Raw genomic sequence first — 16,264 nt, forward strand, 5'->3', positions numbered from 1 at the left:
AGGTTATATAGCATAAATATGTGAAGTACACCTGCAGTATGGAAACAGTACAACAAAATGGCCGTTTTACACTTTTTTCTAGTAAATTCCCCTCTAATATATATTCTATTCTCTATGGGCAAAACATTGATAACAGTGTGTACTGCAATCGTACTGCAATTGTTCCATCTCTATCTGGGTAACAATGACGAATGTATCATCTTTTTATACGTGTTCAATTTTCTTAAAATTTTCTTAAAATTTCATCTACATCATAAATCCGCTAGTCACTCTAACAGAAAAGCTACAATTGAAAATAATAATTTGTTAGCTAGAAAAATAGGGATATCTTATTCATCCTCCGTCAGATTTAAAGGGGTCTGTTTGTAAAATAAAACTCTTGAACTTTTAAACATGTGATCTACCATCATTTATCTTAAAAGAGACTTACTGTTAATCAAAACAATTTCGGGATACCTTTTTGATTAGGAGAACCTTTATAATATTTAAATCAATGTATTTAAATCTACTAGCCTTAGAGGGCGCTTCGCGCCCATCTTCTAAATTAATTGTGAACATGTTCTCTTTGTGTACATCGTAAAACAAAACAAAAATAATTCGCGGATTTTCACAAAAAATTTCGTGGATTTTCAAAATTTTCAAAAATTTAATGAAGATCGAATTTTGATGGAGACAAATATTTGAAATTTTGATCATTCATAAACCTTCCCTGGGGTNGGACCTTTTAAAGTATTAGAAAAGAAATCTAAATATTTTAAAATTAAAATTGGTAATCGTGAAGATAATGTCTCAATAGACAGGCTGAAAGCAGTGATCTCAATTGATGCACCTACTCTAGAAGAACCTCCAAATAAGGGACGTCCCAAGAAAGTAGCAGTTTCTAATGGATTATTTTCAGTCTCAGTCCTGCTGCACCATGCCTGAAACTTGGGAGGGAGAACTGTAGAAGCCTGACTTTTAGTTATAAGAAAATATGATTTTGTCCTACATGTTAAAATTAGAATTGAGTTTGCATAAATGCGCAAACAGTTTCACTGATATTTCGCAAACTTGTTCAATCTCGGATTTTACACTAGTCATTCTTAGTATGTTAAACGAGTAACATATGAATAAATAAACTTGTGAAAATATGTTATCATTCTGAGTTATTGAGACTTCTATAAAACATAGTTAAACAATGTTTTAATTTTATTGAGTTTAGGCGTTGGTTGGAGTTACTCTGAGCAAAGAGCCAAGACATGAAATGGGGCAGCAATTGATCAAGAAACCACCTAACCATCTGTATCCTATCAGTTCCCGTTACCAAGCATACACGAATACAAATTCGTATCAGCAGTCACCAGTATCCAGCCTAGGATACAGTGCGGATTCTCAAGGATACAGGATCAGTACTCCAGGGGATTCAGAGCAGGGTTCACACCAGTACAAACTGAGCACCTTCTCCAGGTCCCAGAGCTATACTACGGATACTAAGGAGAACAGGATGCCTGGAGAGTATAGGAAGATTATCAAGAAACAGGATCTCCCTGGAGAAGTTTTACTAAACGATAATCATCAGGTTCCGCAGATCTCGGGAGAACAGTTCTACTTCAAACATTCTCAGATCTATCCCCAGATATCTTTTAACTTCACACGCAGACCTCCCCCAACTCAGATTCCGTTATGTATATCCCAGCGCACGGTTTTCCCACAGGTTCAATCAAACCTTATCCAGGTTCAATCCCAGATGACTCAGCACCAGCGGTCCGGTTATGTACCGAGCTATTTGACTCAAAACAAATGCTATGCTCCTGTTTCCAACTACACCCAAACCTTCTATCAGATGCCGAACAATAGAACGCCTATCCCAGTCGGCAATACTCCGAGAGGACCCCAGACTCAAGATCAATCTTACTACCCCTACGGGCAGGATCTGTCCTTGATGGTTCACAGACATGATCCATCCCACATGTCGAGGAGGCATCTCTCTACAGAGATATCCCCTTAGAATTGTCTAGAATTCACTAGATTGAGCAGGGAATAAAGAATTCAAACCCAACCCTAGGTTCCAGTAAACCCTGGAGCTATCAATACTAAACCTGGCCGGAGAAGATCTACAAAAATAGCATCAATTGCTTCCATGATGATAAACAATATATGACCATATTTTTTAATTTGTATAACCATGCATCCACTGCAATCAATAATCTAAAATTAATAGTAATTTAAACCTAACAAATGATTGAATATGTACATCAATAGAAACCTAGAATCATAAATGAATAGACATGAATATGCGAATTAGTTTTACAAGAGTTAGCATAATGAATGAATGAATATTGAACATAGACAACAATACGCATTATTTTATTATTAAATGAAAATTGAAAATGTCCTACAATGAGCAATATTAAAGATGTCATTGCACTTTATGAACAGTGAGCAAGAAACCCCAATTTTTGCATGTAATTTATTTGAAATGTTAGTTTGTAATTTTTTAATCAGATTTTTTTTTTCAGAAATAAAAAGATTTAGGGGCTGACAAATGAGGAATGTGGAAGATTATGATGAACACTCTGCAGTCCAGGAAGAATATGATGAACACTCTGCAGTCCAGGAAGATTATGATGAACACTCTGCAGTCCAGGAAGATTATGATTGACACTCAGTCCAGGAAGATTATGATGAACACTCTGCAGTCCAGGAAGAATATGATGAACAATCTGCAGTCCAGGAAGATTATGATGAACACTCTGCAGTCCAGGAAGATTATGATGAACACTCTGCAGTCCTGAGGGTGAAATATGTTTAAGAGATAAGCGATTAACTTCAATGACTGAACTGGAAATCCAATCTACAATATTTTAATTGACCGAATTATTTGAATTTGAGCCGCGTCTCAAATCCGTTAAAAACTGGTTTCAATTGAGCGCCGGCTTAAATCTTTAAACATTAAATACAATTTTAAGTGGAACCAACCATATTTGAGCCGCGGCTCAAATTCTTCAAATTCGGTCTTCTTTATATTATATAGAGAAACCACAATTAAAACTACCAATTATCTAGAGTGAAAGAATGGATGATGAATATATTATACATTCATGATCAAACAAATATTTTAGCGGTACCTTGTGAATTGAACATGTATTGAGGGTCACTTCATTACGGGTACACTGTACAGTCCCGTTCAGTCACAAAATGTTAACCAGTTTTTTTCTTAAATTGTTACTTGGGTATTTTCTTATAACTTACTTCATATCACCCAAATAAAGTTTGGTGTTACCAAAATGTATATTTTTTATCAAAATTCTGATTTGAGAAATAAATTCTAAAATATATCTATGTAAATATGGAATTCATTTCATATTTTATTTTGAGAGGTTATGTGCCACATAAATTCAGCCTGCTTATAAAAAGTCTCATCTATTTTTATGAAAGGGTCGACTTTAAAGTGTCGATACGGCTTGGGCTTTTATTTTACCGCTCTCACTCACTTATGCTATTCTGTAGCCCTATACATGTACATTTTAGCGCTGCAAAGCACTTGTTGTTAGCTTTGGGTTTTAAGAAGTAATTGGCAAAATTCTCATCGATTATTGCTTGAGGCTTTGAAATCGTTATATCACAGTGGTGCTAAAGGGCTTAAATCGTAATTTCAAGTGACCCTCCATGCAATTACCGAATCACAGCGAATCTGTTAGGGGAAAATTTTTGCCTAATCAAGTAATAATTCAATATCTATGTTTTAATATTAAAAATGGGTTATTTTTAATGAAAAACAACAATTTCTCCTACATTATTGATTAGATACAAGTTTTGAAGGGATTGTTGTGAATAGGGGATTGGTATCTTTGCATGGAGGGGTACTTAAAATTACTCTTACAGCCCCTTTTATCTAGTTCGGTAATTATCACAGATAAACATCGTGCAGAACAAGAATGTCTTCAAGGAGGGATAATATCGTATCTGAACTGGAGACTATCATCCAAACAAAAGACGAGGTTATGAAACGGAAGGATGATGAAATCGATAAACTAAAACAGGAGATAAAAAAGGAAAAGGACAGGAATATAAAGGTTCTTGAAGATATCACCAGGGACCTGGAAGATATGAAACTATCGGAGATGGGACGGAAAGGAGGAAAAGTGAAGAAACAAGATTTAGGAAAACTCAATAAAACATTAATGCCTAAGTTTTGTTTTCAATTTATAATTAATCAAGGATTTTTTGATAATCTAGGAACTGCCCCAGATCCTTACAGCTTTTCCAACAGTTTTAAAACTAAATATTATGTTTCTAAACTTTTAGTTTTAATCTTATTATTTAAAATCTACAGAGAATTTAATTATAAATGATTACAAGCAAATCAATGTTAAGGCTTTAACACATTTTGTGCTGGCAAAAAAATCGAAGAAAGCAAAGACAAGTTTGTAAAAACTTACAATAGAAGTGTTGGAAGTGTTGGAAGTGTTTAAAATGGATATTGTTTGAACCAATAGTTTGGGGTAAAATGAAAATCGGTTAAAAATTAAGTCTCTGGTATTAAATACTCTGATAAGAACTGTAATGCATCAGAAGATTTCCCAAACTTTTAAAATGCATAAAACATGATAAAATGTTTGTTCAAAAAAGCAAAATCCGTTTTTTTTGTGGAACCCTGTTTTACATTATTTTTTAGTTAAAATCAATGCACTAAAATTACACAAAAACAATCGAAAAATGTTGAGAGCAAAATCTTGCTTTGCTTGATCAATCTTAAAATTAAGTCTGCATGATGTTTTTTCGAAACATGAAAGATCTTTGAAAATGACCTTTTCAATTCCTTAATTTTGATATTTTATGAGACTTCAGATACCGCGGAAAATCAAGCATCTTTTGAAGAAATAAGAAAACTTCGTCAAAAGATTGATATTCAAGAGAAGAAGAATGAAAATTATGAAACTTTGATATCATTGAAAAACAATCAAATAAGCCTTCTTGAGAAGAAGATAAGTTCGTTTGTAATTCATCGGAAAAAGGACGTCAAGATGCTGGAAGAACAAGAGTTAACGATGAAGAAACTGAAGGAGGAGAACTCTAGGCTTGAAGTTGAACTGGAAAAGCTGAAAAAGAGAAACTTGATCCTGAGAAATGACAGACTGAAAGAAAAGTAGTCTGAGTTAAGACTTATCAGAGATGTTAGATTAAATTCATTTTCTCTTCAAGGACCAGAATAAACGATCTCTCATTGGCCGAATGACGGGGATTTGACCAATAAGAGATTAATATTCCTGCAAAGTTCCGTCTAGTTCTAAACTGTATATTGTTAAACACTAACTTAACTGTGGTATTTAACATGATAGAAAAATTGTTCACGTGGTCCATAATGTTTCAGATATAATGTCGTATTTATTGGGACTCCCAGTATGTCAGGATAGAGATTACACTGAGGTTATCATGAAAGATCTGGATAATCTTAAACTTGATGAAGGTCACGGTCAAACAGTAGAGAACCAAATTAAGGAAGAAGATATGGAGGTCACTTCAGAGTTTCAAGATATACCGGGGATAGGAGTAAATAGGAGAAGTCGCTCCAGAACAAAGATGGAGGTTTCCTCAAGGTTTATAGATGAACCGAGAAATGGAAATAGGAGAAGTTTCTCTGCTCATCCTAGAATGATTAAACTTGAAAACCTGATTGTCGCTCAACAGTTTGAAGATGCACCCGGAGTAGGAATAAAGAGAAGTCAAACTGTTTATTCTAGGAAAGATAAACCCAGAAACTTGGATATTACTCCAGAGCTTGAAGATACAGTTGGAGTAGGAGAAAAGATGAAAAGTCGAACTGTTCATCCTAGGAAGGATAAACCAAGAGATTTGGATATTACTCCAGAGGTGAAACCCACACCCAGAGTAGGATTTATAAAGAGAAATCGGACAGTTCATCCCAGATTAGACAAACCTAGAGAGTTGGATATTACTCCAAAGATTAAACATACAACAGTGGGAGTTACTCGCTCTGTTACTTTTGGAATAAACCAATCCGGAAGTTCAGCTGATGTGTTTAACAGGTCTAGAAAGAGAAGTAAGACGGTTTTAGGTTTTGGAGGATCAGGATCTTCGAAGAGAAGGTTTCTAGGATCACACATGGAGGATGTAGCTGGTTCTAGGTTAGATGAAAATACTGAGCCTATAGAGGCAAGTTTCTGTCAAGGTCAGAGAAGAAGTCTCCGTCTAGCAGATCTAAGACATGGAAAGATGGATCAAACTCGTCTGAATTAAAATTAGTTTTTTGGTTGGTTTCTAATTCATACATTTATTCTATAGTTGAGCTCAGATATAAACAAGGAAATTGTAATAATTTAGAATAGAATTATTTTCGTTCTTAATTTGTGCGAATGTTTCTGAGATTTATTTTCATTTAAGACAAACGCAGGATTTTGTCAAAACAACTGTCCAGTTTTCTAAATCCAATTTTTTCCTCAAACTTTCATTTTTTTAAATTACAACACAGATTTCCAAATACTAAATATTTTTTTTTTGATGAAATAATTCCGTTTTATTTTTTATTTCATCACAGATATCTCGAAATATTTTTTTATTTTTTAGAATAAGGATCTGTTTACTACATGTACAATACTAATGTAGTACAATATACAAATGGTAACTATTGTTACAGATAAAATGGCTGATTTAGATAAACCTGTTAATCCTGATAAACTTCGTAAGTTTAAATTAAAGATCTGTAGTTTAGAGAAGAGAATCGATGAAAAAGATGCAACTATTCAAAACCAAAAAAGAATTATTGCAGAGAAAAGTTTAATGTTGAAGAGAAAGGAGGAGGAAAGCGGGATTAAAAAAAGTCTGCAGGGCGGTCCAAAAAACATGGAAATGAACAATTTATAGGTCGTCTTTTTATTTTTACGGCTTTCAATTGTTATCTTTGTTTTAGTAAAACAAATATTCTATTGTCTTTTTCGACGTCATTGATTTGAAAAATGCTTTGAACTTCTTAAAATAAGTAAATCCCTGTTCTTTTTATCCTGTCATGTTTCCTAAACATGGCCTGCGTATTTTATACCTTTTTAATTAGTTGGGTAGTTTGTTGTAGTAAACAAAAATTCTAATAAAAGCATTTAATTTATAAATCCTCTAAGGAAAATGGGTTATTTTTCATTAAAATTATCAAATACTAATATTGAAACATTACAAATGATTTCGTGTTTATTGTTTCCTCCTGTATATCAGGAAACAGAATCAACGGACGCTATTTTAAAGACTATTGATAATCTCAAACTTGAAGACGATCCTGCTCAAACAGTGAACGACAAAATTGAGGAAGGAAAAACAAAGAAAGAAATTATAGGAGAGGAGAAGAACAGGATTGAGGAAGAGAAGAACAGGATTGAGGAAGAGAAGAACAGGATTGAGGAAGAGAAGAATAGGATCGAGGAAGAGAAGAACAGGATTGAGGAAGAGAAGAACAGCATGGAGGAAGAGAAGAACAGGATGGAGGAAGAGAAGAATAGGATTGAGGAAGAGAAGAAAAGGATTGAAGAAGAGAAGAACAGGATGGAGGAAGAGAAGAACAGGAGCGAGGAAGAGAAGAACAGGATCGAGAAAGAGAAGAACAGGATCGAGGAAGAGAAGAACAGGATTGAGGAAGAGAAGATCAGGATCGAGGAAGAGAAGAACAGGATCGAGAAAGAGATGAACAGGATCGAGGAAGAGAAGAACAGGATAGAGGAAGAGAAGAACAGGATAGAGGAAGAGAAGAACAGGATTGAGGAAGAGAAGAACAGGATGGAGGAAGAGAACTGGATCGAGGAGAAGAGCAGGATCGAGGAAGAAAAGAACAGGATGGAGGAAGAGAACAGGATCGAGGAAGTAAAGAACAGGATCGAGGAAGAGAAGAACAGGATCGAGGAAGGAAAGAGAAAGCTCGATGAAGAAAAGAACGTGACAAATAAAGAAACGGAGAATGGAGTTAAGGACAAAAACCTTTATAAGAAAAAAATTGCAGTTGAGTTTGCTGCAGCTAAGGAAGAAATCAGGAACTTGGAAAAGAAAATATCTGTCCTGGATAGAAGGTTTAAATTAGAGTGCAATAAAAATGATGAGAAACAGAAACTGATTGATATACTAAACAGGGATAATACAAGGTTAAAGCAAGAGGTAAAGAATTGGGAGAATAAGAATAAAGAACTTCTAGAAGATCATCTAGATAATGTCATCAAACTTCATAATCTGAGGTACTTTACTGTTCTGTACTGTTCATTTAACTGTACTGCTCTGTATTGCACTTTACTGTGCTGCTCTTTGTAAGGTATTTAACCGTACTGATCTGTATTAAAATGTATATTTAACTTTAAAGTTCTCCGTATTGTACTTTATTTAACTGTAATACTCTGTATTGCAATGTATTTTAGTATACTGCTCTTTGTAAGGTATTTAACCGTACTGCTCTGTATTGAAATAAATATTTAACTTAAAATGCTCCTTATTGTACTTATATTAACTGTACTACTCTGTATTGCAATGTATTTAACTGTACTGCTCTGTATTGCAATGTATTGCAATGTATTTAACTGTACTGCTCTGTTTTGCAATTTATTTAACTGTACTGCTCTGTATTGCAATGTATTTAACTGTGCTGCTCTGTATTGTTTATTAATTTTAGGTTAGAGATAGCAGAGAATTCTAAAAGAGAAGACAATCAAGAAGGTTTGTTTTTATTGTTGAATGTTTTACACGTAGTACGCGTTGCACAAGTTGTACAGCATGAATACATTGTACAGAGTGTACACTGCACAGGGTACAGTTTACAATTAAGCAAGCGTGCTGATATTTTATGATTTCTGGGCTTAAATTGGAAAACAGTGGCGTATAACTTTCGATTGACTTTAATTTTTAAGTTTGAAATTCAGGGTGTGTGGGATCATTTTCATTTTTCTCCCATGATCGTTAAAAATCAATCTACCCTGTGAAAGGGGACGGAGGAGTGCTATTCTTGAAAATGTTAACTGCACATTTTAAAAACAGTAGTTAATGCTAGAGCCTCAATTTTCGTTTTTTTGGATATTAAAAATATCTGCTAAAACATTTCCTTGTACTACGGTGGTAAGCAATTAATATCACTACAGTGAAGACGACTTTTTAATTAAGTTTGATTTAATAAAGCTTTTTTCGAGTTACAAGTTTACAAGTAATCCAAGGGAAGCTTTTTTAATTATAAATTCTCTTGACTTCTATGTTTTTGTGTATCGATGCTGTTAAACAGCTTAATTTAAATCAAAATTGAATTCGAAAGTCGTCGTCTTTGTATTGATATAATAGCCTACCACTGTATATTCTCTGCAAATTTTGTTGCCTTTTTTTAGTCTTGTATCCCTGTACTTTCTCTAATTAACGTATGTTATTAATCGTTCTGAGTCCGAATTTAATGAATTTGAGCCACGTCTCAAATCCGCCAAATACCGGTTTCAATTGAGCGCCGGCTTAAATCCTAATACATTTAATACAATTTTAAGTGGAACCAACTATATTTGAGCTGCGTCTCAAATTTAAGACGCGGCTCAAATTCTTTAAATTCGGCCTTTGGTTTGTTTCACAAAAACTTTTGATAAAACTTCCAACATATTTCAAAACTGTATTTTACATTTGCTTTTATTGAACTTTGTAATAATTTTTAAAAATGGAAAACGAACCAAAAAATAATTCGTCACCTTCGTTTTTGGTTCATTTGTTTTGCATTAATTTTCTCTCGGGGTCAAATTTTGACAAAGTGTAAGTTTGAAACTTTTTGTGGAACCTTCTTTAACGAAGCCAACTTATTTCACATCACTATTCACTACCTTGAACTATCTTTTTTAGAATCTACAAATCAAGAAGGAAATAAAAAGAAATCCAGAAACATGGGAAGGGTCTCCCAAGGGAAAGAAACACTGGATAAACAAGAAAGAAAAAGTCCTCAGCAAGTAAACAATGACAGAAAACAAGGTCAAAATAAAAAGAAAGAAACTTATGAAAGAACGAGAATCGAAGAAAACAAAGGGAAAAAAGTTGAAAGTAAAATTAAGAAGAAAGATGACACCACTAGGTCTAAGAATGAAGGTTTGCCGGTCGTTAGACAAGTGATCACGGAGAAAACTCTTAAAGAAAAAAATGTAAACAAAAAAGTTGTCGGAAATAAAAACGGATTAAAGACCTTTAGACGAAATGAAACGCTATATAAAGAGTCAACTGAACCGAGAGAAACCTGCAGTGGAGAGAAACAACCAGAAAAAGGTGGAAGAGAGGGCGGAAAAGGTGGAAGAGAGGGCGGAAAAGGTAAATCTAACGAAAGGAAAGCAAAGTTACTCAAAAAGGAGAAAGGGAGAAGAAATGCTACTGAAGAAGAGGGCAAAGCAAATATCAGCGGAGAACGTGAAACAAGAGTTCAGCGTGTCTTCCCTGGGTTCGGAAATAAAAAAATAAAGAATTAAATATTTTAAAGGAGAAAAACAATATTGATTGGGAATATTTAATAAGAAAATTGTTGCAGTATTTATCGTGAGATGAAAATTAGTAAAACAAATGATATTAATTTAAAAACTTTGATTTTAAAATTGGATTGTAAAATAAATTGTGAAATCTTAACTGCAAGAGTTGGTTAATTACCAAATAGATGATCAAGTACTTCAGGTTATTACAGCACTACAGTGGTTACAGCTAATTAGTTCTCTTTTATTTTTATTTTTAACATAAAACAACTTCCCACGTGGAAACTGGTAACAAAGGAAATATCTGTTACCCATAGGGCAAATAGCTTTTTTATTTTAGTTTAATCTTTTGACGGTAGAGAGAAGTTTAAAAGCCGTCTTAATGACTATTGAATTTATTTCTCATGTTTGATTCTCGAAACAATAACCACAGAACTTTCCAAGATCTGGGATTTCCAAAAAGTGGTTTGCCTTTTTGTGTTGTCAATAATACCAGAGATCTTGAGAATTTTTTGCAATTTATTTAACTGTACTGCTCTGTATTGCAATGTATTTAACTGTACTGCTCTAGTTCTTTATATAGTGACTTGTGGATAGAGAATTAAGTTAATAAAATTGATATTTTTTTCATGGCAGGAAAGCTACGATATACGATACTTCTCTGTTAATTTAAGGAGGTTATACATGGTGTTCGGTGATAGTAGCACGACGTGCTAACGCATGCCGCTTAATAAAAAAAAACGAATTCAAAGTCTCTATTTTATTGTCAATTTTAATACATCCATTCTACAAGAAGAAAAAAAATTAAAAAGCATGTAACTAAATAAATATATTTTGAACCGAAATAACGAAATGATCTAAACATGAAGATTAGTTTGTGAACCCTGAGCGTGACGGTCAGCTCCTCGTGGTTTCCTCAGGGTCATCCTATCCTTGAAAGTATGGAACCAGGCTCCAGAATCCTGGAACCTCAGATTCCTGATACTCCCAGCCAGGGACTTCTGGTCGAATGTAACAGATCGTCCACTGCTCCGCCGGAATAATCTAGAAATGAAGTCGTCTAATTCCGTACAGTCGTCTCTGAAGTCTCGTATTTAAATGACGATCTACATTGATAACCAAAAAACAGTTCTTTCTTATTATTATGAAATATAGTTGTTAATCACTAGAAAGAACAAATACGAACAAAAAACTATGCTGGAGTTTTCTGATTACTACTGCAGTGTAAAGCTGTAGAAGCACCGTTCATAGTAGAATTACATCATATAAAGTAAATTGACAATAAAAAAAATTTACAGAGCCGCGCGCAGCATGATTCGATAGGAATTGAGTCTTCGCCTCAAACTCTGATCTTCTAAACCCTTTATCTTTGGATTCCAAAGTAGGGAACCTTTGACACTTCAAACTATGACTTTTGATAGATAAAAAAATATAAGTTTGAAATATTAAAGGTTTACGACATTGGGTTCCAAAGATATACGGATTAAAAAATCAGAGTTTGTGGCAAAGACTCAACTCCTTTACTCAAGTCATCCCGGATTATGACGGATACATTCGGTTATTCACTAAATTGTTCTAACACATACCACATACATATTTATGCCTTTCTTCCCTTAAAATTAGAGGGTTGCCAAATCTTGGAAGACAGTTCATGGTTAGTCACTATAGACATGAAAACTGAAAAGACCAGGAAATTCGATATGTGCATGTGCCATATGCATTTACTGAGGTACATTTTTATAGAACACCGTGCAAAGTGCATGCAGTTAATATTAGATTATGGGCTATGGCTATGGATTAATTAAATTAAAACAAGGACCAAAAAACCACATCCGTAAAATCCGGGATTATGTTTGTTTTGTTTGACGAATTTCTTGAAAATAGGGAAGTCAAACCAAACAGCTTTCTTAGATTTATTTCTATTTGGTCTCTTCGTTCTGATCAAAAATCTTCAAAAATATTTTTTTTTTTGCTCCAACAAATAGAGCAAAAATACGTTGATTGAAAAATAATGGAGATTAAATTTGAATAAAGAGTTAGAAACTTTCACACGCTTTTTTGCCGATGAGAAAAATTAAAATAAAATCCCATGAATTAAAAACTTTATGTTCTCCGCCCAAAAAATTAGGGAGAGTGGGATTTAGGCATGGTTCCTAACTTGGCGGAGGGGGGGATAGATAAAACTCCTAAGAATGCGCGAATACCGGATAATTTTTCTTATATTCTCTCTCTCTATGACAGCTTGTTTCTATAGATAGTACGGGTTAAGGATGGATGTTGAAAAGGATGGATACGAATGTTATTAATTTGATATAATGGGATTTATGTTGTGTGCAATGCCCTGGAAAATTCCGAAACAGAGAGAGGGGGATTGAATTTTGTAGATCCAGAAAAATAATTAAATTAGTATTTATTTAGGGTTAGGTTAGGTTAAGACACTGCGGCCACATGTCTTACATTTAAGACCCCACCAGCTGTCAGTCTGTACGCAGGCATCCCACAGATATTATACAAAATACACTTTAGAATATTAAAATATCATATTTCAATTCCACAGTTTTATGAGTCTCACTGTACTTCGCAAAAATTTGGAAATCAGCTTTTCGCTTAAATGTCTAGCTCACATGTATATGTAATATATATGTGAGCTGGCTAAACGTCTGGACCGCATAGGCTGAATTTTTTGAGGAAACCCATGGGAAGCAAAGGATAAAATGGTCCCAAAAAAAATTCAACATTTTTTTAATCCACGGGTAATGCCAGGCACTCCAGCTAGGTTTTATAAAATTTTACTAGCACACTTACACATTGTCTGTTTTATTGATATTTTACACTTAGACCTAGTGATATAACATGGTTTGGCTGGTTTTTGAGCTTTTCCAACAATTGTTAAGTAAAAGTAGGTTTTTATTGAACCAATTTTTATATTAAAATATCATTTCTTCCTGGGTCAAAGTTTGCATACTACGAAAAGTAAAAAGTTCAACTTCTCAGATTACTTTGGAACCTTTTTAAGTCCAAACAGCTCGCAAGTGTTTAAAACACTGTCCAAGCTATGTTCCATCAATGCCTGGATCAAACCGTGGATCGACATATTTTCTAGTAGATCAAGATAAGAGTACGCCAGCAGATTTTGATTTGAAATAAACCAAATTGAATGTGCTAAAGCACTTATCTTTATTTTTAGTTTCCTGCAGCTGAGAACTTGCTATTTCTTTGCCAAATGATTTAAACATCATTTAAATAGGAATAGGAAAGGAAATGGCACTGGTCTGGCATGAGAAAGCCAGTCTCACTACTTTTCAGACTAGTTCGGTATTCCTTACACACACTCTTTTGGTAGACACACGACATGACTACAGTCAAGGAATTGCAGAACAATGTCGTCAATTATAATTAAAATTAAAAATCGAGTACTTTATTGTAAACTTTAATCAAATTAGATTCTTTGCATAAAAATTTGTCTTAAATATGTAAATAATATATTACATGTATATTAAACTTATTTTTAAGTAAACAGTTAACAATAAACTAATGCACTCTCCTAGACTGTAAAAAATACCGAGATTCTTATGTACGTATACAAGTACACGCCTTCGGTTAGATATTCCTGACACACACTTTTTTGTACAGGTACACACACATGACGTTTCCGCCCCCTGACTATAATTAAGACGGGAAACCTGTAACAAGGGGGCTGGGATGTACTCTAAGTTAAGGTTCTTTAATCCTAATTGGGGAAGGCCGCGCTCCCCCTACAAGGTCAATAGGCCTTAGCCTAAGTAAAGGAATAGTGGTAAATATTAGGATTGACATTGTGACACACGTATTCAAAGTTGTGAAATTATGGAACACCAACCATGACGATCAAAAAAAGTATTTAAACAAAAAAATCTCTTATTTCCTGTTAGGTCAAGTAGTTTTAAGGTGAAAGTGTAAAAATAAGAGTACTAGGGGAAAACATGGTGAGGGGGTGGCCTGAGCGACTTTAGTCAACCACCCGAGTCTGTTTTTAGTAAAAATTCCTAGAAAGGATACCTCAATTTCGGCTTAAAAAGTCAATTTATTTTCCAAAAATTTAAAATGCGACGCTCTGCGCTAGTTGTGCAGAAATTAAATAATACCCCGTAACATTTGTAGCATTATTATTGCTGAGCAAAACATTAAATTTAAAACTAGGTTCAAAATTCTTTGAAGGATAATTAAAAAGACTATTAGTCATTATAAATAAAAAAAATTCGTGCATTTCCTGTACTTGAATACAAAGCAACTAAGGATAACTCCCTAAAGGAACTGAAGCAAATACATATATTAAAGCAAACAACACTCAAGGTATAGTTACATTATTTATTTTAATTCATCTCCGAAAAGAAGATGTTTTATTACAGGGTAACATTAAAGAACAATAATAATCTGTATAAAAATACTTCCAGGTTACAGGAGGGTATCAAGCATGTGGGTTAGACAAGTGTGCAGCTGGAATATTTAAATAAATAATTTTAAAAATTTTAAACACTTCTTTCAAAATCTAAAAATATCCCAATTATTAAATTTATGATTACAACTAAGTCTGTTTTACTGCTCAAAGATGTACACGAGAGCCATAATGTTCAAAACGTTGTGTCGTTAACTTATCAATATTATTATTAAAAAACAGCTCGACAGTAAATGAAATTGAGGCCCCACGTTCTCCCGATAGGTGTCTTCCCACAAAGTGTCAAAATATGTGGAAAAAGCGCTAAAACCCGTGGATTTCTCAGTGAATATCAGACAGAGTTGGGGAAATAAAATCAATTTGGAGGATTTGGAGCAGTAAAAAAAAATTAGTTGTGATCCTAAATTTGAACTTATCATGGGTATTTTGAATTCTGTGAATAGTCTCTTTGAAATATAATTGCAACCCCACCCGACATTTGTCTAGAACACACAAGTACTATGAAAATCACAGATTTGTCAGCAGCCATGTCTGTCAGCTACGCTGTCATTGCAAGTGGTTTATCTCCGGCTGTGACAGCGGTTTTTCAACTTGTATTCACACTTCCAATATACTCAGAGAACTGAAGAAAAAAGGAAAAATATTTGAGTATTAAAATCTTAAAATATACAAAATTGCATTTCTTTGTAAAATTCATGTTTATGTAAAAATATAAAACAGTTTAAGTAAATATAGATAAAAATAGAGATATGTATAAAAGTTAATAAAAATGGAAATAAGCTGCAAAATCTAGTTAATTGTTATAATTTTTTCCAAATCTTTGAGATAATGTTTACTAGTTTAGTGTTTAGTTTTATGTATCCTGTTGTGACATACAAAAAAAGACGAAAGAATTTTGGTTTTAAAGTATTTAACATCCCATTTACAATATACCCATTTTTCAGAAACATTTTATGTAAATTTTTTCTCGATATAATGTTCTAATTCACTTTTCTTCCGCTCAGCAATTGTCCAAAACTTAGAAAGCATGTTCTCAATGTTGGTTTTCTTCTCATCGTCCTTTTACACTCTAGTCTCTGGTCCTATAACGCAACTGAAAATAGGGGCAAAAATAATCCTCAGCAAAAAATATAAATTTTAACAAACTTTTCATTTAAAAAAAAATCAGGATTGTTTTTAACCCTATTCGTACTTTAAAATATTAGTAGTTTTAGTGTGTTAGAAAAAAATTAACAAAAAATCAAAATTCAACAAAAACTTTAATTTTACCGAGAATAAAGAAGATCTACTGCTGCATGGATCTCCTGGAAATGGGGTCGATCGTCAGGATCGTACTGCCAACATCTAAATTATCAATTGTCAATCATTAGATCAATAACCCCCCCCCCCC

At 33.7% G+C, this 16,264-nt stretch overlaps 3 protein-coding genes across 3 annotated transcripts in view; 2 read left to right on the top strand and 1 right to left on the bottom strand.

Moving 5' to 3' along the window:
- Window positions 1–2,272, top strand: part of LOC111710994 (uncharacterized) — a gene marked incomplete at its 5' end in the record, with an annotated part of 10,631 nt that extends 8,359 nt beyond the window's left edge. Inside the window, 1 exon segment of the mRNA XM_023485210.1 lies at window positions 1,202–2,272. Coding sequence (XP_023340978.1) covers window positions 1,202–1,987 — 786 coding nt within the window.
- Window positions 2,273–3,454: 1,182 nt separating this feature from the next.
- On the top strand, window positions 3,455–10,885 carry LOC111710986 (calponin homology domain-containing protein DDB_G0272472). The gene is made up of 8 exons (XM_023485197.1): window positions 3,455–4,143; window positions 4,831–5,131; window positions 5,258–5,261; window positions 5,392–6,172; window positions 6,638–6,828; window positions 7,207–8,210; window positions 8,639–8,682; window positions 9,832–10,885. The coding sequence occupies exons 1-8, from the start codon at window positions 3,918–3,920 to the stop codon at window positions 10,440–10,442; spliced, it is 3,162 nt and encodes a 1,053-aa protein (XP_023340965.1). The 5' UTR covers window positions 3,455–3,917; the 3' UTR covers window positions 10,443–10,885.
- Window positions 10,886–11,253: 368 nt separating this feature from the next.
- Window positions 11,254–16,264, bottom strand: part of LOC111710987 (tyrosine-protein kinase Fer) — a 17,244-nt gene continuing 12,233 nt past the window's right edge. Inside the window, exons 12-13 of the mRNA XM_023485198.1 lie at window positions 16,144–16,218; window positions 11,254–11,483 (exon numbers count right to left, since the gene is read on the bottom strand). Of these exons, the coding sequence (XP_023340966.1) occupies window positions 11,297–11,483; window positions 16,144–16,218 (262 nt within the window). The 3' untranslated portion in view covers window positions 11,254–11,296. The remainder of the gene's footprint in view (window positions 11,484–16,143; window positions 16,219–16,264) is intronic.

The sequence above is a fragment of the Eurytemora carolleeae genome, unplaced genomic scaffold (assembly GCF_000591075.1).
Source record: "Eurytemora carolleeae unplaced genomic scaffold, Eaff_2.0 scaffold610, whole genome shotgun sequence".
In the NCBI taxonomy this organism is placed as follows: Eukaryota; Metazoa; Arthropoda; class Copepoda; order Calanoida; family Temoridae; genus Eurytemora; species Eurytemora carolleeae.